The 25458-nt window shown below is 43.6% G+C and overlaps 2 protein-coding genes across 2 annotated transcripts; both read left to right on the forward strand.

Annotated features, from left to right (window-relative positions):
* Positions 1 to 605: 605 nt before the first annotated feature.
* tmco1 (transmembrane and coiled-coil domains 1) lies at positions 606 to 8459 on the forward strand. The gene is made up of 7 exons (XM_056277425.1): positions 606 to 811; positions 3071 to 3148; positions 3229 to 3288; positions 3381 to 3427; positions 3542 to 3609; positions 4356 to 4500; positions 5488 to 8459. The coding sequence occupies exons 1-7, from the start codon at positions 742 to 744 to the stop codon at positions 5584 to 5586; spliced, it is 567 nt and encodes a 188-aa protein (XP_056133400.1). The 5' UTR covers positions 606 to 741; the 3' UTR covers positions 5587 to 8459.
* Positions 8460 to 11918: 3459 nt separating this feature from the next.
* LOC130110337 (4-trimethylaminobutyraldehyde dehydrogenase A) lies at positions 11919 to 25458 on the forward strand. Its single transcript, XM_056277413.1, has 12 exons — positions 11919 to 11980; positions 12111 to 12270; positions 12860 to 13005; positions 13404 to 13533; positions 13655 to 13789; positions 13871 to 14067; positions 21215 to 21355; positions 21547 to 21735; positions 21936 to 22023; positions 22172 to 22313; positions 22565 to 22677; positions 23077 to 25458. The coding sequence occupies exons 2-12, from the start codon at positions 12132 to 12134 to the stop codon at positions 23169 to 23171; spliced, it is 1515 nt and encodes a 504-aa protein (XP_056133388.1). The 5' UTR covers positions 11919 to 11980; positions 12111 to 12131; the 3' UTR covers positions 23172 to 25458.

A 25458-nucleotide genomic window follows, 5' to 3' on the forward strand; every position in this document is an offset into this window, starting at 1 on the left:
GTTCAACGTTGTTCCCTTTTTGTTATTTTACAGACACACCTGTTTGAAATTATGTTCTCTCTCGCGTTCAGTGGTCTCATGAAAAAAAAAAAACTGGTAACTATGTAACTATAAGTGCACTAATAAGGCAGGAAATATTGCTACTACATATTAGAAGAAAACGTTTTATTTCTAATCATCAGATAAATCTGAAAGAACATTCAGATAGTTATCCAACAAAAAGGCTTTTTCAGAGATGCTGGGCACATGGAAGGACACAAGGACAATTTTGGATGGGTAGGCAGTGCCTTAGCAGACAGAAGTGATGGGATTCCGAGATTCGTCCCACTGTTTCACTGGGCCACCATGGTTGTTGTAGATTTTTATTTGCTGTAATTGAAACATTGGACATAAAAAAAGTTTTAAAAAAGATAGACATGTGGAGACAAAGTATTTGTAACAAATGTTCACACAGGATCATTTTCATTTAAGATGCTGTTTACACTCGCTAGGGGTGGAGGGCGCTCGCAAATGGAGACACATTGGAAGAGGAGGAGGCGAGTACGCAAACCAGGATTCAATGCTGAAGTTACGAACCGGAAATAATTCTACATGCGTGACCTTTTCACTAGTGCTGACCTAGTTCTATGGCACCGAAACTATATCCGCTCAAAGTGGTGCGGATTTGTATATAAATGAAGAGTCTCTCGCTGTATCGACAGGCATCTAAATTCGGTGGTGTAAGCTTGCCTAACCGCGATCATGAGCACTATGTTTGCAGACACGATTCTTATTGTGTTCATCTCGGTGTGCACGGCGCTCCTAGCCGAGGGTAAGTGTTGCGTTTGTGAGACTGACAATTTGACTGGTCTTCATTATATGAGACAACCCGTATAGCATTTTTTTACCCTTTCAGAATGATGTTGCAAGATAAGAAGTTAATTCATAACCCGTTATGACATTTATGCCAGTTACTTACGCATTTGAGAACAAAGGCAGGCAGTTGGGCTAGGTAGCCAAGAAGCTAAGATTTGGCTTAACTGACGTCACACATCTTGCTGTAGTGGGCCGTATTAATATCGCGATATCTCTAAATGGCGAGCGTTAACCAGAGTTACAAATGTGTGCGCCGCCGGCCATTACACAACAGTTTAATTTGTTAATGTTTGTGGGTCCCAGCTAAAAGCACCAAGCCTGTAAATGTCTTGTCGAAATTCATTTGATTTAATTTTGTGGTTTCATACTGTTAATAATGATGATAACAATAAACATTTTATTTAAAGGCGCCTTTCATGACACTCGAGGTCACCTTACATCAAATACAATAAAACAAAGCAGTAAAAAAACAGTGCAATCAGCAACAAAACGCACAATTGTGTCAGAAATATTGTCACTGAAAAAGTTGTCCAAGTTTTTGCTGTTATGTAATGCGCAAGGCACTTTTGTTTGTTTATTTATTTTTTAACAAATTAATTTCCTTTTCTTCATTCAAACTCCAGTGGCACGTTCAGTTATTTTCTTACCAGCATAATTTAAGTGACCACAGATTTTCAGTTTTTAAATAGTTTTCGGTTTTACGTTGTCTGACGCTATCCAGCTAGAGGGGTAAATGTGTATTGAAAGTAATTTTTAGATTGAAATCTCTTATTTAATATTAGACATTGAATTGCAGCTTGTTAGAATTCAATTTGAACTATTTTAAGGGGGTAATTTTCCTAACTTTCTGACAAATTTGTCTACTTTATGTCTATGAAACACAAATGTGATATTTTATTTCACCAAAGGCTGTTTGGTTTCACCAACAGTCGTTTGGTTTCCCGTACTTCCGCATCCCCCACCTATGAAATGAAATGGGCTGTTAGGGTGAGGGGGGTCATTAATATAATAATTGCATTATTCATCAGCTACTACTCCGAATGGCTGGCAGACAGTATTTCTGGCCCCGCCCCTCCCTTGACAATGATAATGGCTGCTCAACCATAGGTCAGTTAATCTCGCATTGCCATTACCTCCATTTTGTCAAGCTCCGATGTCTGGAGAAATTCTACCACAAAAGTTGGTTAGAAAAGGGCAGACACAGTAGGCTGTCATACTTTCAACCAATGGAAATATGCCAGGGAAAATTCACAGCCAATCGAATGGCTGGCTTGGGATTTCTGAGGTCTCGTTAACTCAAATTTTCATTAACTTTCTCCAGACCCTCTCAGTTTGAGGAGAAGGAGAGGTCTGGCTATGTGGGATTAGAGGCTACTTGCTCTCAGCGTTGGTAGCCTCATTCAAAATTCTGGTTGATTGTACCTGGTGCGACATTAACCTGAGGGACAACTATGAATGGCTTGTTTAAATGGTCCAGTTTTGTCACATAAGAGCTGGTGAAACGGAGATGATATGCAAACAAGACAAGTAGGAAAAATTGTACTCCTTGCTGACAGAAATATCCACCCCAAAACTAGGCAAGTCTTTTTTTCCTTTTAAAATGGCGATTGTTAGAAATCCAGATCTTGAAATCAAAAATTCAGTTTACAACCTGAGTGGCAACAGGCATGTGCACAAGTCCATGAATACTGGGATGGCATCCAGCACTTCACCTGTGCCCCTGTTTATAGGGTTAGTCGTTGTGTCAGGAAGGGCATCCGACATGAAATTTTGCCAAATCAGTATGCAGATTGACACCCTCACAGGGTACTGATGGAAACTATAAAATCTGCTACGGTGACCCCTGAGAAACGGGGAACAAGCCAGAAGAAGAAGAGTATGTGGATTGACAAGACCATACCAGATCGGTTAAGGCTCCATACCGGATCGGTCAAAGCCCGGGTTAACAACGGCTGCCATTGGTGCTGTGCACTTACAGGGTACCGATGGAAACTGTAAAATCCGCTGTGGTGACCCCTGAGAAACAGGGAACAAGCCGAAAGATGAAGAAGAAGAATTTACAGCCTGTGAGAAGTACTACTATGTCGCGTTTTGGGAACACTGTAACTCCAGCCTGTTAGCAGCAAACCCAGTTCACATCTGTTTGAGCAGCAGTAATGCAGTGTACAAAGAACCTCAATTTTTATCTGAAACTTTTTTTTTTTTCCTCCATCAGGTATTACATGGGTTTTAGTGTATCGGACCGAAAAATACAAAAGGCTAAAGGCTGAAGTGGAAAAGCAAAGCAAAAAACGTGAGTGACTTTGGATCCTATTAAATTTGCAGTGATGTGTTATATTTACCATTGAAATTCACCCTTTAATGTCTTGTCAGTTGAGAAGAAGAAGGAAACCATCACAGAGTCTGCAGGACGTCAACAGAAAAAAAAGATTGGTAAGAAATAATCCGGTCCTAATGACCCAGCAGAATGTGATTTTGAAATATCTAGTCTTAATAAGCACGATATGTTGTTTAATTCATTGCAGAAAGACAAGAAGAGAAACTAAAGAACAACAACAGAGACCTCTCTATGGTGAGATGCCTAATTATTCAGAATGTGTTTTTAATTATCTGTCAACATGTATCAGTCAGTATATCAATTCAGAATTGAAATTGACTTGATTTTTTTTATTGTTTTTTTTTTAAGGTACGCATGAAGTCTATGTTTGCCATAGGCTTCTGCTTTACAGCGTTGATGGGCATGTTCAACTCTATGTAAGTAATTGCTCAATTGGCCACTGTTTAAATTTTAAAGCATTATTTACTTTGATAAAATGTCTTGCACACTTACTTTTGTGACAGGTTCATGTAGACATCCCAGAAAGTTGAATCAGTTCATCTGGACCCAGTTTAGATGAGCTGATTCAACTTTCTGAGATTTTCTTACTTGGATTATTGAGCATGCATCAAGACTTTATGTAAAAAGCCATATGATCTGATCAGCAACAGCAATCAGATTTTTCTTTTCTTGATGATTCTAAATAATCTTCATAAAATAAGATATAGAACATATGAAGAAAATTTGCAGGGCGGATTGTTCCGCAGTTACATGTAGTAACAGCAGGCAGGCTCTCTGAACAGGAAAAGACCGTTTTCACTGTAAATGAGTTACACAAAAGTAGTTCAAGTTTTAATAGACAATATTGACCATCAGTAGTTCCTGGATGTGCTCATTATGAGTATGATGCAGATATTCTTAAAAAATGTTAAATATCAGACGAGTTTCTGCTGGGGCTAATCATCGGTCAACTTCTGAGTTGTAACTTTAAATGCAGTGTATAGGCCAAGGCTTATACAGTATTTATTAAATCATTAAGACTCTATATTCTGCAAATGTGAAATATTGCAGTAATTTCACACTGTATTACAATCTCTACATCTTCTGTTGATGCAAAGACAAAACTTTGATACTCCAACTCTTTTTAAGCTCTCACCCATTATTTCTTTTTTTCTTTGTTCAGTTTTGATGGGAGGGTAGTAGCCAAACTGCCATTTGTCCCACTGTCCTACATCCAGGGATTGTCACATCGCAACCTACTGGGCGAGGATTATACTGACTGTTCATTTATTTTCCTCTACATTCTTTGCACCATGTCCATCAGACAGGTAACTTTTACTATAAACCTGGGTTGGAGTTATTACCTTTTTATACTCATTAACATCAGATTTGGATTTTCATTGAAATTCAAAACCTGTCCTGGACACCTTGGACTCCTGCATCCAATATCTGTTGAAATAATGAATGCTAAAACATTAGAATTAGGTGGTGAATTGCGTTTCATTGAAACGGATTTACTTGAAGATGAGTTCACAAGAGCCTTGCCCTTGAAAAGCATTGTGAAATTGAAACCTATGTGATCTAGCATATCAGAATAGGTTTTTAAACATTGTTATATGACTTTATCTAAATCTTTTTAACAAAGTCCAACTTTGCTAATACTAACACCCCATGGTGACAATACCACATCCATTCAGGTCACACGGCATTCGAGCAATTAGTTCTTATCTGTTTGGCTAGATATTTATTGCTCGTGGCTTGATAGAGAAGATTGACATACTGAGTGAAGTTTTAGTCTGTCTTTTAAACATTAATGTAGCTCTTTTAGCTTATCAAATTTTTTAAGGGCTAACAAAACAAATGCCTTGAACAATAATTATTGCTATCCAGACTATTATCTGGAGATATTTTAAAAAATAGCCTTTATTGGAATATTTTTTCCATGTATTGTATTTTCCTTTTCATAAAGCCTATCAAGTGCAATGCTTTTTATTATTATTATTTACGGGTGTATTAGAGTGCACAATGACTGGATCATGTGCTTATGTTTTGTGTTGTAAGCCAAGTGTGCTTCCCTCTTCAACTATATACAGTGAGTTACCTCTTTCAGTTGAAGTTTTAAATAATCAACTATGCATTTTTATGTTCACAATGACAGATAAAGATTTGCTGAATCTCCAAACTTCATAATTAAAAAAAAAAATCTAATGTGGAAAGGCCACCACATATAAAAAAGTGTCATAACACTTACATCTTGCACTTAAGAATGATGTATTTATGCTGAATGTCCAAATGTTTCAATGTGTTTTCCCCAGAACATACAGAAGATGCTTGGTCTGGCACCCTCAAGAGCTGCAACAAAACAAGCCGGAGGTTTTCTGGGACCGCCCCCTCAGGCAGCAAAGTTTTCCTAACTGTCACAGACAGTTTCAACTAGTGCTGCACGATTTGGTGAAAAAGTCATATTGCGACTATTGTGTACAATACTGCGATTGCGATATAATAAACAAATTTATACATAGTATACAAATAATACGAATTTGTCGTGTTGCTGCGACATGTGGCAACTTTCATTTTGCATGTTTTTATTTATTTTTATTTTTTTGGATCCCCCCCCCCTTTTTTTTTCTCCCCAGTTGTACCCAGCCAATTACCCAACTCTTCCGAGCTGTCTCGGTCGCTGCTCCACCCCCTCTGCCAATCTGGGGAGGGCTGCAGACTACCACATGCCTCCTCCGATACATGTGGTGTCGCCAGCCGCTTCTTTTCACCTGACAGTGAGGAGTTTCGCCAGGGGGTGTGGCGCGTGGGAAGATCACGCTATTCCCCCCAGTACCCCCTCCCCCCTGAACAGGTGCCCCAAACGATCAGAGGAGGCGCTAGTGCAACGACCAGGACACGTACCCACATCTGGCTTCCCACCCAAAGACACGACCAATTGTGTCTGTAGGGACGCCCGACCAAGCCGGAGGTAACACGGATTCAAACCATTTTGCATGTTTTACATAGTACCTCTTTCTGCTCAATGTCAGTGAGCTTGAATTCAAAATATCGCCATATAACAGGTCAAGTTTTTTTTGCCACCACTTCGTCAGCATTAACCTGCTCTTTGTCATCGTTATCTATTTTTTCCCCCTTCTTTCTGGTCTGCACACAGCATGCCGGATATAGTCATGTGACCGTAGACTGCACACGCTTCACTGCCTAACTAGAGACTGATTAATCATCTCTTAATTGTGGGCATAGATATGCAGACTGCACACAAACAGACGTTCACACAAGTACATTTTATTATTTAATTAAATCGCAGCCTTTTGTGCGGTTATATAATAGACTCCTCACCACGTGACGTAAAAGCTGCGTTGTAAACGAGGTGCACGCGCAGAACATGTTGTAAAACATGGCCGAGAAACAACGCGAGTACCTATGAAAGCATATAAGACAAAATTAAACAGAGAAGAGTTAGAAATTGGAGAAAGTGGACATCTCAGAATATGTTGAAGGTCTCAGCAAGGAAGACGGAAAGCATTACAAGTCGAAACTTACGCTAAGCACTGGAGAAAAACCTCCCGGTCCGTTTCTGCTTGCTGAAACTCATTGGACAAGTGACATTACGAAGTTGCCAAACACCGGCTGGAGGGATGTGACTGGACACCTCATAGACACACCAAGTATAGTTACGTAAGAATCAGTGAAGGCATACAAGTCCTTAGAAGCATACGATTACTTTGCTGGAGGACATGTCCAAGACTGCTTTTACCATCTGTTATCGAAGGAAAACAAGTTTTGCTTCATCAAATCAGAGTTTAACTGTTTGTATGGTTGAATTGTTTGTATTCAACAAAAGTTGAATTTTTTGTAGGGTTATGAGATCGAGGCTGGAGTCAAATTATGACCTCAAACATCATGACACAAGAAAGCTGATGGAATCATCATCGTCAGACTTGAGGAAGGCTAGGCATTAACAACTCACACTTTGGTTTGGCAGTTGCTCTACTATGACAGCATCACATTTAGAGCTGGTACTTACGTATGTTCAGTCACAATACTTATTAGTGTAAGAAACGGATACATACCAGATATGAAATGTTCTCCGCAAATCTTTGCGTTTGATATTTGCTCTTCTGCCCACGTCTTTCAGTCCTCCCGACGGATCGCATGAATCCACGCCTGTCTTCTTCGTTTTTCGACTGGAGTTTTCCCTTTCGGCATGTGATAAAAATGCAGATGCTTGTTTTTACCATCTTTACGATTGGTACAACCGACAGTGCGACAACTGTGAGGCATTTTGTTTCGTTTTAAATCAACTTTTCCGTGATGATCTCTTTGAAATGAATGTAGTAATGTTTATAAATGCAGGACTCGTGGCCCCGTTTTGCCTCACAATATGCGTACACAACATTTGGTGCATGTAAACAAGGGAACACGTCTATTGCACAGGCTGACATCGCGATTGCAATTAGATCAATCATGCAGCACTAGTTTCAGCCATGGTGTTCATACGCCATGACTGCTGACTCTTGTGAAGTGACGGCTCTCGTTGGCGCACAGTGCTGCTCATGCACTGGAATGACCTCTGGTGTTGCCTGTTGCAGCTACTGTATCACAGCACCTACCATTTGACTCCTTGTTCTATTTTTTGGGGTTTTTTTTGTTTGTTACTTATTTAAATTTTAGATCCCCAGACTTGTACGGAGGGAGAAGAAACATCAGCTTATTCATTGCTACCAATTTAAGTGTGTACATTGTATGCAGTTGAGACCCCAAATTGTTTTTAAAAGTTTATGATAAATCAATGTAATGACGTACTAATTCACTCATCAGTATTATTGTATGCCATTCTTTGTATCCATATTTCTGAAAGATTAATAAAGTTTTACAATCAAATTTTTAGGACCATATTTTTCACTTGGAAGTAATATTGTATAGAAACATGACTGTACCCTTTATTGTGATGCCCGTTGTATGTATTAGAATGACAGTCAAACACCGTGATTTTGTAGAGTAGTTCCAGCACAGTGCTTTGTGTTGCATTTGAAAGTGCGTTCAAAATAAGGGTGATGTGGGTCCAATAATCTACTGTCAAGACTACTGTTGGATTACTTAAATTGAAACTTTTTTTTGGCTTTAAACCTTATCTATTTGTTTTTTAATGTGTACACAGTTTAACTCAAAGGGTAGCGTCAGTGTTTCATTCAGATCACATTAAACGATACCAGTGTAGGTTGCGTTTGGTTAAGCTTTGCTCTGAAATATATTAGAAATGCTGCTTTCAATAAATTCTGTGTGTGCACATTTTAGAAATGTTGATTGGTGGATTTTTGAGTCAGTGGAGAGCTGTCAATGAGGAAGATATTTGATAAATGTTAAGTGTATTTTTATAGCCATAATTTCTTTTTAATATCTATAGAAACAGATTTCAACCATACAGCTCAGTCGCAAGTTATACTGTGTAACACGAAGCGCTGGCTTGGTGGAAGGGCACAACAGTAATTATTTGGAAATGGGAGGGGGGGGGTGTAATGGGAAAATATGGTGAACCGATAAGTTTTCCATCAACCTCAATCATTGCCAGTAGTGTTGGGGCCATTTGAGTAAAGGACTTAACTTTCAAGTGAACAGGGTGCAAAGATGGAGAGTTCGCATTTGAAACGGCCAGTCGGAATCCTGATGACTGCTAACGTCATATCCAAATCTATATAGTATCGGAAAAGTATACAGGAATCTGTAAACTTGTGATTTAGGCCTGTAGGCCTATAAAGCAGAGACGAGTCTGACAACAATAGAAGTCTGAAAATTGTTCAGAATTATGTTGAAGAAACGAATTTTCAAACATCGTCATGATACATCTGCTTCACCAGAAAGCAGTCAGTCCAGTTTTATAACACATTATGTGCAGTGAAATGCAGTGTAATTTGTGCAAGTGCACAGAATAAAAAGAAGGAACTCTTTGGACACTAAGGAAGGAGAAAAGAACTTGTACCGACTGGCTAGACAGAGGGAGCGAGCTGGGAAGGATGTGCAGCAGGTTAGGGTGATGAAGGATAGAGATGGAAATGTGCTGACAAGCGAGGAGAGTGTGTTGAGAAGGTGGAAGGAGTACTTTGAGGGAATGATGAAAATGAGAATGAAGGTTGGATGATGTGGGGCTGGTGAATCGGGAAGTACGGTGGGTTAGCAAGGAGGAAGTGAGGGCAGCTATGAAGAGGATGAAGAGTGGAAAGGCAGTTGGTCCAAATGACATATCTGTGGAGGCATGGGGGTGTTTCGGAGAGACGGCAGTGAAGTTTTTAACTAGGTTGTTTAACACAATCTTGGAAAGGGAGAGGATGCCTGAGGAGTGGAGAAGAAGCATACTGGTACCTATTTTCAAGAACAAGAGTGATATGCAGAGCTGCAGTAACTACAGAGGCATAAAGGTGATCAGGCATAGCATGAAGATGTGGGAATGAGTTTCAACTAACTAGAGTTTCAATGGCCATCTGTACTATTCACAGAGGATTGGCCTCTTTGACGCCCGGTTCAAACCAGCGTTGCTCCCTATCAAGGATGTGCACATCCTCTTCCTTGAAAGAAGAGGGAATGACCATCCCTGAACCAAGGGGGGGGGGGGGTACATCTGTCGCCGTCTTACAATGCTGGGATTCCAACTATTCCCCAATCCTCTGTGAATGGTACACATGGCCATTGAAACTCTAGTTAATGGTCACGCCTATGTGCAACTGTGCTGTAAAGTATAAGGTTCAGGGATGCCTTATATGTATAAGGTTCGGGATACCTGCAGTCAGTTGAGACTGACGAGGTCACTTGGATGAGTGATGAAACGTATCTCCTACTAAACGTTGTGTCCAGATGAACTGATTCACCTTTCTGTGATTTTTTTTACCTGGATTAATGAGCATGTATAAAGACATACTGCTACCGATTTTCAAGAATAGGGGTGATGTGCAGAGCTGTAGTAACTACAAGTCAAGTCAAGTCACTTTATTTGTATAGCCCAATATCACAAATTTGCCTCAAGGGGCTTTACAGCAACACAACATCCTGTCCTTAGACCCTCGCATCTACAGAGGTATAAAGTATAAAGCCACAGCATGAAGATACGGGAAAGAGTAATAGAAGCTAGGTTAAGAGGAGAGGTGATGATTAGCGAGCAGCAGTATGGTTTCATGCCACGGAAGAGTACTGCAGATGTGATGTTTGCTTTGAGAATGCTGATGGAAAAGTATACAGAAGGTCAGAAGGAGTTAAGTTGTGTCTTTGTGGATTTGGAGAAAGCATATGACAGGGTGCTGAGAGAGGAGGTGTGGTATTGTATGAGGAAGTTGAGAGTGGCAGAGAAGCATGTTGGAGTGGTGCAAGATATGTATGAGGGCAGTGTGACAGTGGTGAGGTGTGTGGTAGGAATGACGGATGGGTTCAAGGTGGAGGTGGGATTACACCAAGGATTGGCTCTGATCGCTCAGAGCCGATCTCAGGGTTGAATATGCTAAGATTTTCGTTGGGAGAGACGAAGAAGGACAGGATCAGGAACAAGTATATATATTATATTCATATATATTACAGCTCAGGTTGGACGGTTTGGAGACAAAGCAAGAGAGGCAAGATTGAGATGGTTTGGACATGTGTGGAGGAGAGATGCTGTGTATATTGGGAGAAAGATGCTGAAGATGGAACTGCCAGGCAAGATGAAAAGATGAAGGCCAAAGAGGAGGTTTATGAATGTGGTGAGGGAGGACATACAAGTAAGCGGCTGGCGTGACAGAGGAAGATGCAGAGGACAAGAAGAGATGGAAACAGACGATCAGCTTTGGCGCCCTCTAACGAGAGCATCCGAAATACATTTTCTCATTAGTATTTTGTTTTGATACCAAGTGTTTGTGATTTGTAACAAGATACTTGTGCCCATCTCTGGTAGTAGCAGTAGTAGTAGTAGTAGTAGTAGTAGTAGTAGTAGTAGTAGTAGCATGAAACGATTTCAATGTTCAACACCAAGCCAAGTCGTCTTGTGCTGTGATTTTGACAACAATTGTAGGCAATAATATTTTCTTGTTCTTTGTAGGCTACTTGTGTCTGATAGCTGTATAAATATAGTAACGCTATTGAAACTATACACGTATATACATATATAATTCATATTGTACTAAACACAGGCTTGTGTAATTACAAAACTGGCGATCACAAAATACATGTAATATTATTTAACTATTGTTGTATTTTTGTCCTACACTACTTGCCGTAGGTGTGTGAGCAATGCATGCTGGGAACCCGGATGTTTGTTTTAAAAAAGTTAATTGAAGGCTCCGAGTAAACACCGACGTTGATTGTAGCGCTGTGTCTGAGTGATTTATTGGTTTATGAGCAGAGTCATAAAAGTGTCCCCTGGATACAACAACTATGTACTTGCACAAAGGCTACATTGTAGTTATTATGTATATATACACACAGGCCTATTAGAGGAACTTAATTTGCCCACCTAGTTTCATGTACGCCCACCCACCAGCAAATTTCTGGCTACGCTACTGTAGCATAGATAAAAAAGAAGGAAACGGACAGAACGAAGTAAGAGAAAGGATGGAAGAAAGAAACTTTAAAAAAAAAACCTTAACAAAACAGTGAAGATGATATAACAGAATAACAAAAAAGAAGGACACGAATCCAAATAAGATCGATTGAATTGGGGCAGACCGCGCCCACGTTCAGTCCACGGTCACATGGGACGAACCGTATCACCGCTCACGTGTTTCGCAACTTTAAACTAACGTTTGGCTTCAGCCGCTTAGCAGTCCGCCAGGAGGGTCCTCCGCGGTAATGTCTGCAGAGATTCATTTCCATTCTCCACGTTAATCGCACGCACTAAATATATGAACTGAATTAAGGGTGGAAGATCGCATGTTACTCAGTGCATTGACAGCTGTTTGTGTCGGGTTCTTTGCAGGTACCAGAAGCGTGTGAAAAAATGCAGTCGCTTTTGAACACGATGCCGAGTGCCTCGACGGGAACTGTCGTTGTCACGGATCATCTGAATTTCTGGGCTGGGAGTCGAGTTCAGCCCAAGGGTGGGAAAAACTCCGAGCCCGTGTACGAACCGGCAACTGGTATGCGCAACCGACTGCTGCAGTTTTGCTTTTCAAAGTTAAAAGCTTTTCAAAGTTTTGCTGGGGTCTTTTAATGCTTACAGGGAACCTGTGTGGATGAGCCGTGGTCAAAGCCCTGTTTGTTAGCGGCACATCGTACGAGTCAAAAAATGTCCCGTTATGTAACAGGATTCCTTCTTTACGTGTCCTGTTCTGTTTTGTGGGGGAGTGGACGATTCACATTTTCTAGATTTTAAATCACTAGTATTTAACAATTTATGTAAGGGTGATTCTTCAGTTAAGGGAGTTTTTCCTGTCCCCAGGGTAGATTTTCAAGGAAAAGAGAATGAAAAAAAAAGATTTTAAAGAAATCATTTTTTTATTTTTTCAAAAGCCTAAAGTGCCCCAAATTGAAGAATCACCCACAAATGTTAATTAATCCCACCAAAAATTAGCTTTGCATGTTAGCAGAATTTGTTTTAACTACTGATCATGTCATTCTCAAAGATTCAAAAAGCTTTTCTTTTTTTTTGTAAAGTCTTGCAGCCAACCAATCTGTAGCCCACATATTTGTAAGATAATGCTTCATCATGGCGTTGTTACTCTGCAGGTCGTGTATTGTGTGAGATAGTTCCCTGCGGGGCGGATGAGGTAGACCAGGCCATACAAAGTGCCCACAGTGCCCACCTAAAATGGGGCAAGCTGGCAGGCATGGAAAGGGCTCGCATTATGCTGGAGGCTGCTCGCATTATCAGGGTGAGATGTCATCCAGTTCACATGTATTCTTTTCATAAAAAGAAGAAATAACCGTCTTACATTTCAAAAAAGTTGCTGGCCAGGTCTCATGGTTGCACAACTAAATTACATCTGCTATCTTACAGCTATAAAGAAAGGTTAGTTATTCATTAAATAGATGTGTTGCATCACTTTTGGCCCATATTTGCGCAGAATAACAATTAATTGGTTGTGTCCTTGTGTGAGCTCTCTTGCATCGTGTGGGCAAGAACTTATTAAACTGCCATTGCATAATCATAAAGTTATACAAATGCAAGTTCGTTGTTTTAAAGAGATACTTTTGACATCTTTTTTTAAACATTGTTTATCTTCATCCATTTCATAACATAACATTATGGTTACATTTCAAATGTCAATAGGAGCGACGAGACAACATTGCCAAACTAGAAGTGATCAACAATGGAAAGTCTATCACTGAAGCACAGGTGGATATTGATATTGCCTGGCAGTGCATTGAGTATTATGCTGGCATGGCCGCTACACTCTCAGGTTCCTATCAACATCTCTTTTCTAAATATTTGTATTGTCAAGTTTAAATTCTAGAGGTTTATCCAGTGCACCCATAATGGTGTAGAAGTGTGCATCACTTTTTACATGTTATTTTCTGCAGGCCAGCATGTCCAGCTCCCCGGGGGCGCATTTGCTTATACAAGGCGGGAGCCCCTTGGTGTGTGTGTGGGAATTGGGGCCTGGAACTACCCCTTCCAGATTGCAGCATGGAAGTCTGCACCTGCCCTGGCATGTGGTGAGTATGCAACAGTACTTTGTGTGTTATATTACATTTACCAGTACATAGGATGTGATGTAATTTTCTTTTCGCCCCAAGGTAATGCCATGGTTTTTAAGCCCTCTCCAATGACTCCTGTGACTGCTGTCATACTGGCTGAGATCTACAAAGATGCAGGGGTACCTGATGGGCTCTTCAATGTGGTACAAGGTGGAGCAGAGACTGGCACCTTGCTCTGCCACCACCCCATGGTAGCCAAAGTGTCCTTCACTGGTAGTGTTCCAACAGGCAAGAAGGTACACAAGCAAAATGTCTCATGAAATGTACAGTGCTGTGAAAAAGTATTTGCCCTCTTCCTGATTTCCTCTATTTTTGCACATTTGTCACACTTAGTTGTTTCAGGTCTTCATACAAAATGTAATATAAGATAGAGAACCCAAGTAAACACAAAATTGTTTTTAAATGATAATTTTATTCATTCAAGGAAAAAAGTTGTCGAACACCAACTGAACCTGGATGAAAAAGGAATTGCCCCCTTAGTTACTCAATCATACAGTTAACTAAATTTAATTGTCATTGGATTCAGTTGGTACAGACACACTCAGAATTGATTATTGCCAGCCCTACTTAATCTAAACATGACTCGTATATAGAACCTTACCATCAATGTGAAGTAGGTTACAAGGTCTCAACAAGTGGCACACAATACTTCCATCAAATTAAGTTCAAGAATGGCCGTGTCTGCAGGTGGGAAGCCGGATGTGAGTATGTGTACTGGTCACTGCGGTAGCGCTTCCTCTGGCCGGTTGGGGCGTCTGTTCGGGGGAGGGGGAACTGGGGGGAATAGCATGATCCTCCCACGCGCTATGTCCCCCTGGCGAAATTCCTCACTTTCAGGTGAAAAGAAGCGGCTGGTGACTCCACGTGTATTGGAGGAGGTATGTGGTAGTCTCCAGCCTTCCCCGGATCGGCGGGGGGGGGGGGGGGGGGAGGCAGCAACCGGGACAGCTCGGAAGAGTGGGGTGATTGGCCAAGTAAAATTGGGGAGAAAAAGGGGGAAAAAAAGTTCAAGAAGAGATGAGAATCAAAGGTATTTAGATATCGGTCTAGAAAGGGTTACAAAGCCATTTCTAAGGCTCTCGGATTCCAGCAAACCACAACGAGAGCCATTTCCTCTTAATGACGAAAACTGGGAACAGTGGTGAGTCTTCTCGGAGTGGCTGGCCTCCCTAAATTCCTCCAAGAGGTGAAGTGACGACTCATCCAGGAAGTCACAAAAAACAAAACTAAGATAATGTGGCGGACACTAGGGGCTATGCCTCTCACCCAGCAGGACTGTGAGCTGGGGGCGTGGTTTACGTTCCCGGGCTCGCCGGTGCAGGGTTGTTCCTGCTGCAGTTGGTTTTTGGAGTTGAGGAATAAACATCAAACTCGCCTTGGTCTCCTGTGTTTTTCCTCATTCCTGCCATATTGGTGACCCCGAATTGAACATGTTTGGAGCAGAAGAGGAGTGTGAATCCACTTCGGCCACGCCGCCCCAACTCTCACAGCTGGCCGTTCTCGCCGCGGCTGTGAAACTCCCAGAGTTCTGGCAGAGCGGCCCGGCCTCGTGGTTCCAGCATGTCGAGGCGCTGTTCTACCTGCGTGGAATCTCCGCGGACGACTCCAGATACTATTTGGTCGTCGCTGCGCTGGACCAGCAGTCCACACGCCGGGCCATGCAGCTGTTGCGCGCCCCTCCGCAACACGATAAATACGTCGCCCTCAAACATCTTCTGCTCCGGAGGTACAGCCTATCTACCGCAGAGAGGGCAGATAGAATCCTTTCCCTATCCGGTTTGGGGGACGGGACGCGATATTATGAACCCTACATAGCCCTCGCCAAAATCCCGTACCCTGTCCCAAATCTCGCGAACGGACGCCGGATTTCCGCGAACGGACGCCGGATTTCCGCTGCGTTGCTAAGGAAACAATCAACTATCAACTCGGTGCGAAGCAAAGCTAACGTTAGCTACCTTCAATTTGAACTTATGAATCGTCTAAAAAGTGAACCATGGGGTTGAAATTATGATTGTGAGGGAAAGAATAGCCTTAAGTTGACTAACCTAACAATTTTAGGTTACAAGGTCTGCCTCTGCTCCTTGGATACGTTATTGGTATTATAATTGTGATGCATTTGAGGCTTGATGAGACAAAGAATCAGAATGAACCCCAGCTAAAAGGTTACATTGAGTAGTACATCACGACAGAGTCAAATATGTCATCTTCCTGAGGGTGGCGCTAATGTGCAAGAGCTGAAGGTGGCGCTAATGTGTAAGACTTGTAAAAGTCATATTACTACAATATAGGAGCTCGTTTTGTTTGTAGTCATGATAAGGGGTGAAGTATCCTATGCTCAAACGTGGAGCAAGCAAAGATTGAGTTAAAAACGTTAATGTTGATTGTGGATAACTTAGACAGGTTAAATTGTGGGTGTACAGCGTTTCCTTGATGAGCGCTAACCCCATAACAACATATTTTCGCGTTGCTACGGTGGCGCACACGTGACAAAGCCAGAAACGGGATTTTGGCGAGGCCTATGTAGGGTTCATAATATCGCGGACGGGACGGCTGTGGATCTCATGGACAATATGCTGTCGCTGCTAGGCTCAGACGAAGGTGGGTTCCTTTTCCCGCACGTTTTCCTGCGCCAGCTCCCGTCTCCTGTGCGCGCGGGTTTGGCTGAGGAGGCCGATCGGGTCCTGCTGGCTACCAGACGGTTCTCTGTGCAGTGTGGCATCGGAGCCTCTGCAGCCGACGTCGGAGGACGCGGACCCGGCAGTGGTGGCTGAAGTGACTGCCCGGAGACGGCGCGGGAGAGGCCTCTGTTTCTTCCACCAGCGGTTCGGCGGCAAAGCGTGGCGCTGCGTCCCTCCGTGCACGTTTGAGGCGGCGGGAAACTCCAGGGCCAGCGCTCAGTAGCAGCTGTGGGCGCTGGCGGACGTAGTGAGCTGCTCTTCGTTAAGGACACGATGTCAGGAAGACGGTTTCTGGTGGACTCAGGCTCGCAAAAGAGCCTACTCCCTCCTGCTAAGACAGACAGGTCGGCCGAAGGCGGCGGCCCACACTTAAGTGCAGCTAACAGTTCGTCCGTTGCGACGTTTGGCACAAGGTTGGTGACTGTTTGCTTCCACGGGCGCCATTTTGAGTGGGACTTTGTATTGGCCGCCATTACTGTTCCTATTATCGGCGCGGATTTTCTGTGTGCTAATGGTCTGCTGGTTGATGTTACAAACCGCCGTTTAATTGATGCTGTGTCTTTCGCCACTGTTCCGTGCGAGACAGGGGGAGCCAGGCCGTTAACACACGCTAACTTTTTAGCATTAGGGGATGTTTTTCAGCGTTTGCTGGCGGATTTTCCATCGGTGACTACGCCTGCCTTTTCCACCGCGGTTACTAAACACGGGGTAGAACATTTAATTCCCACTCTGGGACCGCCAGTTTTTGCGCGCGCGCGGCGCCTCGACGCGGTAAAATTGGCTACAGCTAAGGAGGAGTTCGCCATCATGGAGCGTCTGGGTATAGTGAGGCGTTCCAACAGCCCGTGGGCCTCACCGCTTCACATGGTGCCCAAGGCGGATGGGTCGTAGCGGCCTTGCGGCGATTTTCGCCGCCTGAACAACGTCACCGCCAATGACCGCTATCCCATCCCACACATACAGGACTTTTCCATACGCCTGGCAGGTACCACTATTTTCTCTAAGGTGGACCTGGTGCGCGGCTATCATCAGGTTCCCGTGCGCGCAGAGGACGTGCCCAAGACCGCAATGATCACCCCGTTTGGGCTTTTTGAGTTCATGCGCATGCCTTTTGGCTTGAAGGGGGCAGCGCAAACCTTTCAGAGGCTGATGGACTCGGTGTTGCGTGACCTTGCTTTCGTGTTCGTTTATCTCGACGACATATTAGTGGCCAGTCCATCAGCTGAAGAGCACCTGGCGCACCTGAAACAGGTTTTCCGTCGTCTGGACGAACACGGCCTGATAGTCAACCCGGCCAAGTGTCAGTTTGGACTGCCGGTGATTGACTTCTTGGGTCACCGCATTTCGCCGCAAGGCGCGGTCCCGTTGCCTTCTAAGGTGCAAGCGGTGGCGGAATTTCCCCGCCCAGTCTCTGTTAAGGCATTGCAGGAATTCTTGGGCATGGTGAATTTCTATAACCGTTTCCTCCCTCGCGCTGCCCACCTCCTTCAGCCATTTTACGAAGCCCTGCGGCTTAAGAAGGCTAACGACCCTGTCGACTGGACTCCCGAACGGGTCCAGGCCTTTGACGAAGCTAAGTGCGCCCTGGCTAATGCTGCCCTCCTCGCCCGTCCCACACCCACGGCGTCCATAGCTTTAACAACCGATGTGTCTGACATAGCCGTGGGGGCTGTGGTTGAACAGCGTGTGGCGAATGCGTGGCAGCCACTCGCATTTTTTAGCCGCAAACTGCGGGATAGCGAGCGCAAGTACAGCGTTTTTGACCGGGAGTTGCTGGCACTGCACCTTGCAACCCGGCATTTCCGCTTCCTGCTGGAGGGTCGCCCATTCACGGCTTATGTGGATCATAAGCCGCTGGCTTTTGCCATGTCCAAGGTGACTGAGCCGTGGTCTGCTCGTCAACAGCGCCACCTAGCGGCGATCTCCGAGTTCACAACGGACATTCAGCATGTGGCCGGGAAGTCCAACCCTGTTGCTGATTATCTGTCGCGTGTTCTTGTGTGTCCTGTGCACCTCGGTGTGGATTTCTCCGCTATGGCTGCCGACCAGCCCAGCGACCCGGACGTCCTTGCCCTTAGGTCAACGCGTACTGGTCTCAAGCTAGAGGACGCTGTGATGCAGGAAGGCAGTCCTGCCCTCCTCTGCGATGTCTCCACCGGCCGTCCCCGCCCCGTTGTTCCAGTGGCCTGGCACCGTTGAGTTTTCGATTCACTCCCTCTCGCACCCTGGAGTTGGGGCGTCGGTGAAGTTGGTCGGTTCCAAGTTCGTCTGGCCTGGCCTCTGCAAGGACGTCAAGGGGTGGGCAGCTGCATGTGTAGCGTGCCAGCGCGCTAAGGTCCACCAGCACACTAAATTGGCCCTCGAACCGTTTCTGATCCCGGCCAGACGTTTCGACCACGTGTATGTGTACCTGGTGGGCCCTCTACCTTCTTCACAGGGTTTTACGCACCTGCTCACAATGGTAGATCGGACCACCAGGTGGCCAGAGGCTGTCCCTCTATCCTCCACAACGTCCTCGGATGTTGCACGCGCTTTTCTTTCCTCCTGGGTCGCCCGTTTCGGCACTCTGTCAGATATCACCTCAGACAGGGGCCCCCAGTTCGTGTCAGAGCTCTGGTCGGCACTTGCGCGATCCTTGGGTGTGCAGGTACACCGCACTACTGTGTATCACCCTCAGGCTAACGGGTTGTGTGAACGTTTTCACCGGTCGCTCAAGGCAGCGCTGCGCTCTCGGATGGTAACTGGGTGGATCGTTTACCTTGGGTTATGCTCGGGTTGCGTTCGGCTCCTAAGGAGGACCTCGACACGTAACCTGCTGAGCTGGTGCTCGGTCAGCCGCTCCGCGTCCCTGGGGAATTTTTGCCTGGGAGTTCCGCTCCTCGACCCCGTCCGGCCGTTTATCCTTTTTTGTCCGACAGCACTCGGGTTCCAGGCCCCATTCACCACTGTTTTCCGCGGTCGTTCGTGCCTGCGGAGCTCATGTTGGCTCATTTTATTTTTGTACGGCATGATGCTCACCGCTCGCCCCTCCAACCCCCATACGATGGCCCATTTCGGGTTCTTGAGACGGGTCCTAAGGGTTTTGTGCTAGATATGGGTGGGCGTAGGGAGCGTGTCACGCTTGATAGGCTTAAACCGGCGCACAGGGTGGCAGGCGAAGTTGTGTTTCCGGCCCACCTTCCCCGTCGGGGTCGTCCTCCTTCCAGGACCCCGGCAGTGTCTTCACGGGTTCAGCGTTCTGCTTCTCAGCCGGCTTTGGACTGTTTCACCTACTGTTTCGGCTGAGGGATGGCACAGCTGTTATGGCAGGCTGCTTAAGCCTCCAGTGAGACACTAATTTTCTTTCCAAGAGTCCCTTCTGGGTGTTCGGGGGGGGGGCTGTGTGGTGGACACTAGGGGCTATGCCTCTCACCCAGCAGGACTGTGAGCTGGGGGCGTGGTTTACGTTCCCGGGCTCGTCGGTGCAGGGTTGTTTCTGCTGCAGTTGGTTTTTGGAGTTGAGGAATAAACATCAAACTCGCCTTGGTCTCCTTTGTTTTTCCTCATTCCTGCCATAATAACATCTAAAGAACTGCAGGCCTCTTTAGCCTCAGCTAAGGTCATCATTCATGATTTGGCAATAAGAAAGAGACTGGCCAGAAAAGGGAACTCATGGGAGAGTTGCACAGTGCAAACCACTGCTAACTAAGATAAACATTAGTGGTCATCTCCCATTTGCAAAAAAAGCACATTGGTGACCCCCAAGCCTTTTAGGATAATTTGATGTGGACAGACGAGTTAAAAGTGGAACTTTTTGGAATGCTGTGTTTGCTTTATGCCAGACATAACGGGACCTGTTCCACTTATGTCTGGCGTAGCGCAAACATAAGAGTTCACAATAAGGACGTCATATCGGCAGTCAAACGTGGTTAGTGTGATGATGTGGGGATGCTTTACTGCTTCAGGACTTGGAAGACTTGCCATCATTGAAGGACTCATGAATTCTGCTATCTACCAGAAAATTCTGAAGAATATCCGCCCCACAGTCGATGATCTTAAGCATTATTGGGTTAGGCAGCAGGAGGATGATCCATAGCACATGAGTAAGTCCACCTCAGGATAGCTCAAAAGAAACAAAGTTAAGGTTTTGGAGTGGCCTAGTCAAAGTCCTGCATCGAGATGTGGTGGCGGGGCCTTAAATGAGCAGCTCATGCTAGAAAACCCTCCAATGTCGCTGAATTACAGCAATTCTGCAAAGAAGAGCGGGCCAAAATTCCTCCACAGCGATGTGAAAGACGAATCTCCAATTAAGCATTTAGTTGCAGTTGTTGTTGCTAAAGGAGCAATTTTTCACATGGGTGATATGGGTTTTGGATAACTTTTTTTTTCCTTTAATAAATGAAATAATCATTTAAAAAATGATATTTTGTGTTTACTCAGGTTCTCCTCGTCTTGTATTCCTTTTTTTTTGAAGATCTGAAACCATTCAGTGCAACAAATTTGCAAAAATGAAGGAAATCAGGAAGGGGACAAATATTTTTTCATGGCACTGTTCTCTATTATTGTATTGGCACAAATTGAAGGGTGGAGTGACTGCCCCACAGCAATAACAAAGGTGTCATGTAAATTATAAGACAACAGGATCTCCAGGGCTGATATGACCTTATTTGCCAACAAACAGATAGAGTCCAATTCCTATTTGTTATAGGTTGTTTCCTCCTCATAGATCATGGAAATGTCTGCAAAGGGAGTGAAACCTGTGACTCTGGAGCTGGGAGGGAAATCGCCCCTCATCATCTTCAAGGATTGTGAGTTGGAGAATGCAGTGCGGGGAGCTCTCATGGCAAACTTCCTCACCCAGGGTGAGGTGAGGCAATAGTTATTTTTCCATCCATATTGTTTTCTCAAGATCACATATTCCTTTTCTTTTGGAAACTATTGACCAACATTAATGAATAACTTTGCACAACCTGTCAAGCTTGACCCAATCTGGACCTGATCAAAGAATATTTTTTCATCAGTGTTGTGCTGGTAAAATCTTGTCTCAATTGTATGTAGGTTTGCTGTAATGGCACCAGAGTTTTTGTGCAAAGAGAAATCATGCCAGAGTTCCTGGAAGAAGTTGTGAAGAGGACCAAGGCCATCGCCGTGGGTGACCCTCTGTTGGAGGACACCCGTATGGGAGCACTGATCAGCAAACCACACCTTGAAAAAGTGCTGGGATTTGTTAGTCAGGCCAAGAAAGAGGTGCATTTGTCATGTATGCATTACGCAAGGACCTTTTTATGGGGGAGTCTACCATCGACATAAAGCAGCTTCAGTAGAACATTCAGCACTTGGCCAAACTACTCTGTCTTCCCTCAAATGAATTATAAATATTTTTGTGTTTAATCACTGTAAATTACCTCATTCTTCCAATTAATTGATTAATACTTTTATTTTATTAGGGAGCTAAAGTGCTTTGCGGAGGGGAGCCATTCACTCCCACTAATCCCAAACTGAAGGGAGGCTACTTCATGACACCTTGTGTTCTTGGTATGTCTTATGGAAACTTTCTTCAGCAATTTTTTTTAAATGCTAATTTGTATGCCAAACCATTTATTATACATCATCAAATAGTTATTAATCTGCATTTGTTTCTCAGTTAACACCTGTCTGTTTCCATCTATATCTACCGACACAGATAACTGCACAGATAACATGACATGCGTGAAGGAGGAGATCTTTGGCCCAGTAATGTCTGTTATGCCTTTCGACACTGAAGAGGAAGTTCTCCAGAGGGCCAACAACACTACCTTTGGATTGGCCTCTGGAGTCTTTACCAGGTCAGCATGACAGTGGGACTATTATCTGAACACTCCAAAGCTCTGTTTCAACTGCTCCTAATCACTGACCTTTTACACTTGGAAGATAATTATTTCTATGTAGTGGGTGCTGTGTATGGTGTCCAAAAAAACCACAAAGTATGGTTATTACAAATTAACATTCATTGCTCAAGAATGGATGACGGTGTGACTCACTGTGAATGAACAACAAAGGGTGTGTGCAAATCTTCATTTCTGTGTTATCTCTGCAGGGATATTTCACGAGCTCATCGTGTTGCTGAGAATCTGCAGGCAGGGACCTGCTTCATAAACAACTACAACATCAGTCCTGTGGAGGTACCATTTGGAGGATACAAGATGTCAGGTGAGATGTCAATGTGATGTCTGCTAGATCGTTGAAAGAGTAACTAAACCCTAGACCGTTTTAGTGAGTTTGCTGGCACCTACAGGTTAAAACCCATCTAAAGGTTAAAAACATGGCAGGCTGGTGTGATGTTAGCATAGCAGGATAAAAACAGCTGCAGCTAAGAAAATTAATAAAGGGTTTGTTGGATGTAACGGTGCCAAAGAACCAGCATTGATGGTACTGTTGACAATAAATATATATACCTAGTAGGATAGAAAATCGGCAATATTGTGGGTTCCCATGGACTGAATGATCGATAAAATCCACAGAATCGGGTAATCAGTGTGAATGATCAACAATCTTTAAAGTGCTTCAGTTTTAATGGCGTAATTGAGCTCCTTTTTTCCCCCCCCCAAGGTTTTGGGAGAGAGAACGGTCAAATCACAATTGAATACTACTCCCAGCTGAAGACAGTGGTTGTGGAGATGGGCGATGTAGACAGTCTTTTCTGAACATCTCTCAGCAAGTCGAAACTCTTTAACCCACCCTGCAAAGACATCTCGGCACCATTTACCAAAAGTGTGTAGTCCTTTTTTTCCACAACCTTTGCACTCTGGTCTTTTGCTTTGACCTCTTGCCAGCATTAAAGTGTTGTTAAGCCTTTTTTTTTTTTTGCATTATGTGAGCTGGAAACGTGTTTGTATTGACCCTACGGTGGTAGAACAGATTCCCTTGGTGATGAATTCAACCAAATAAAAAGGCTGCAATACATGGACACTTTGAGAGAGGAAATCTATGCTTTGTCTTTCTTGAGAGGGATAACTTGCATTATGATCATTGCATTTGAATTGCCTATGTAGAATGTTGGCATCAAAGATGCTGAGACCTACAGTTAAGGTCAAAATTATTAGCCCCCTTTATGAAATCAAACAAAACCCTTAACTTTTCCATGGAAATGACCATAACCAAAAGTGTTTATAGTGTAATTGCTTCCAAAAGAACAAAGACAAAATTCCACTAAGCTTGATTTAAGATATTTTACTGATGCACTGAATTGAAAGAAGAAAAAACAAAAATGACGAGGCCAAAATTATTAGCCCTCTGACAAGTAATAGTCAATAGTGTAACCTTTCTAACTCACAACTGACAACAACCTCTTATGGTAGTTCCTTACTAGGTTGGCACATGTCTCTTGAGGGATCTTAGCCCATTCTTCCTTGGCAAATTGTTCCAGCTCATCCAAATTGCATGGTTTTCAAGCATGGGCATGAACCTTGAGCTCTCGCCACAGATTCCCAATAGGATTGAGATCTGGGCTCTGAGAGGGCTACTCCAGGACCTTGATTTTGGTGTCCTTCAAAAAGTTTTGGACCAACTTGGCTGTATGCTTCAGGTCACTGTCTTGCTGGAAGACCCAGCAGCAACCTAAAGCTAGACTGGCAGCAGATTTCTTTACATTATCCTTCAAAATGTCAACATAATCTTCTTTCTTCATGATCCCATGCACCTGAACAAGGTTCCCTGTGCCTGAAGCAGCAAAACAGCCCCACAGCATTATGTTCCCACCACCATGTTAAACTGTGGCAACTGTGTTTTAGGGTTGAAGGTCTCTCCCTTCCTTCGCCAAACAAAAGCAACATCCATGTGCCCAAACAGCTCAAGTTTAGTCTCATCAGACCGAAGGATACTTCCAAAACTCATGCCCGTGTTTCAAATGTTCACGGGCAAACTTCAGTCTGGCTTTGATGTGCTGCTGTGTGAGCAATGGAGATTTTCTTGGACAATGACCTCGAAGCCAACCACGATGAAGAGCCCTCACAACTGTCTTCCTTGAAACATCAAGTCCAGAAGAGGCCAGTTCAGCAACAATCGTCTTGACAGAGATCCAGGGATTGTTGTTGACATCTCTGACTGTTTTCCTCTCCAAAGTTTTTGAAATCTTGCACTTTTGACTGACTGCTCCCAGGTTTGTTTCTAACAGAGTTTTTCTCCTTGTGCTTTGTAATGATACAACATACAGCTGTTCTAGACACTGAAACGCCTTCCTCCTTAAAATGAGCATCCACTCTCTTCTTTCTGAGTTTGATTTCTTAATTTTTGGCATGATGAAATTACTTCTTACCAAGAATTTAAGAGTAGTCCCTCTCAATCAAGTGTTCGAGTGCCACTAGCCCTGTTCATTGGAGTCCCTTAAGTAAAGTTCAATGCTGATTGATTGCTCAGGTGTGGTTTGAAAGCAAAAAATCACATAGGGGCTATTAATTTTGACCACCTCAATTTTCAATACATTTTGTATAAAGCAAACCTGAAGATTTATTTTACATCCCAAAATGTACCAAATAGGGGCCTTAACATTGATGAATGTTTTACTATGTAAAGTTTTATGAAAGACGTAAACATTGGGTGGAATTTTAGGGACATGTTCCATAGTTCCTTGGGGGCTAATAATTTTGACTTTAACTGTATGTGACGTGGGTTTTTTCTTTTTTTTTTCTTTTTTTTTTTTAGGGAGTTGTTCCTTATCTGATGCGAGGGTCTAAGCACAGGATCTTGTGTTGCTGCAAATTTGTGATATTGGGCATTTCAAATAAAATTGACTTGACTTGACCCATGTGATGTGGGGTCAAGCGCATTAAACCTGTTAATATAAGCAGAAAGGTGACACACACTCCGGTCCACTATGCCGCTGCCACTCAAATGCAGAACTGCCAAGATGCAAAGATGTAGTGTTGGTTATATGAATAAGAATTAATCAACCCTTTTTAAACTTCACTTTTGATTGATTTTTTTTTAAATAAA

Source organism: Lampris incognitus, chromosome 3, assembly GCF_029633865.1.
Source record: "Lampris incognitus isolate fLamInc1 chromosome 3, fLamInc1.hap2, whole genome shotgun sequence".
NCBI classification, from domain to species: Eukaryota; Metazoa; Chordata; class Actinopteri; order Lampriformes; family Lampridae; genus Lampris; species Lampris incognitus.

Coding starts and splice junctions, on each gene's coding strand:
- LOC130110337 (XM_056277413.1), top strand. CDS start 12,132: ATGCAGTCGCTTTTGAACACGATGCCGAGTGCCTCGACGGGAACTGTC. Junction 12,271..12,859: donor CGTGTACGAACCGGCAACTG/GTATGCGCAACC, acceptor GTTACTCTGCAG/GTCGTGTATTGTGTGAGATA. Junction 14,068..21,214: donor GTGTTCCAACAGGCAAGAAG/GTACACAAGCAA, acceptor TCCTCCTCATAG/ATCATGGAAATGTCTGCAAA.
- tmco1 (XM_056277425.1), top strand. CDS start 742: ATGAGCACTATGTTTGCAGACACGATTCTTATTGTGTTCATCTCGGTG. Junction 3,149..3,228: donor GGAAAAGCAAAGCAAAAAAC/GTGAGTGACTTT, acceptor ATGTCTTGTCAG/TTGAGAAGAAGAAGGAAACC. Junction 4,501..5,487: donor GCACCATGTCCATCAGACAG/GTAACTTTTACT, acceptor TGTTTTCCCCAG/AACATACAGAAGATGCTTGG.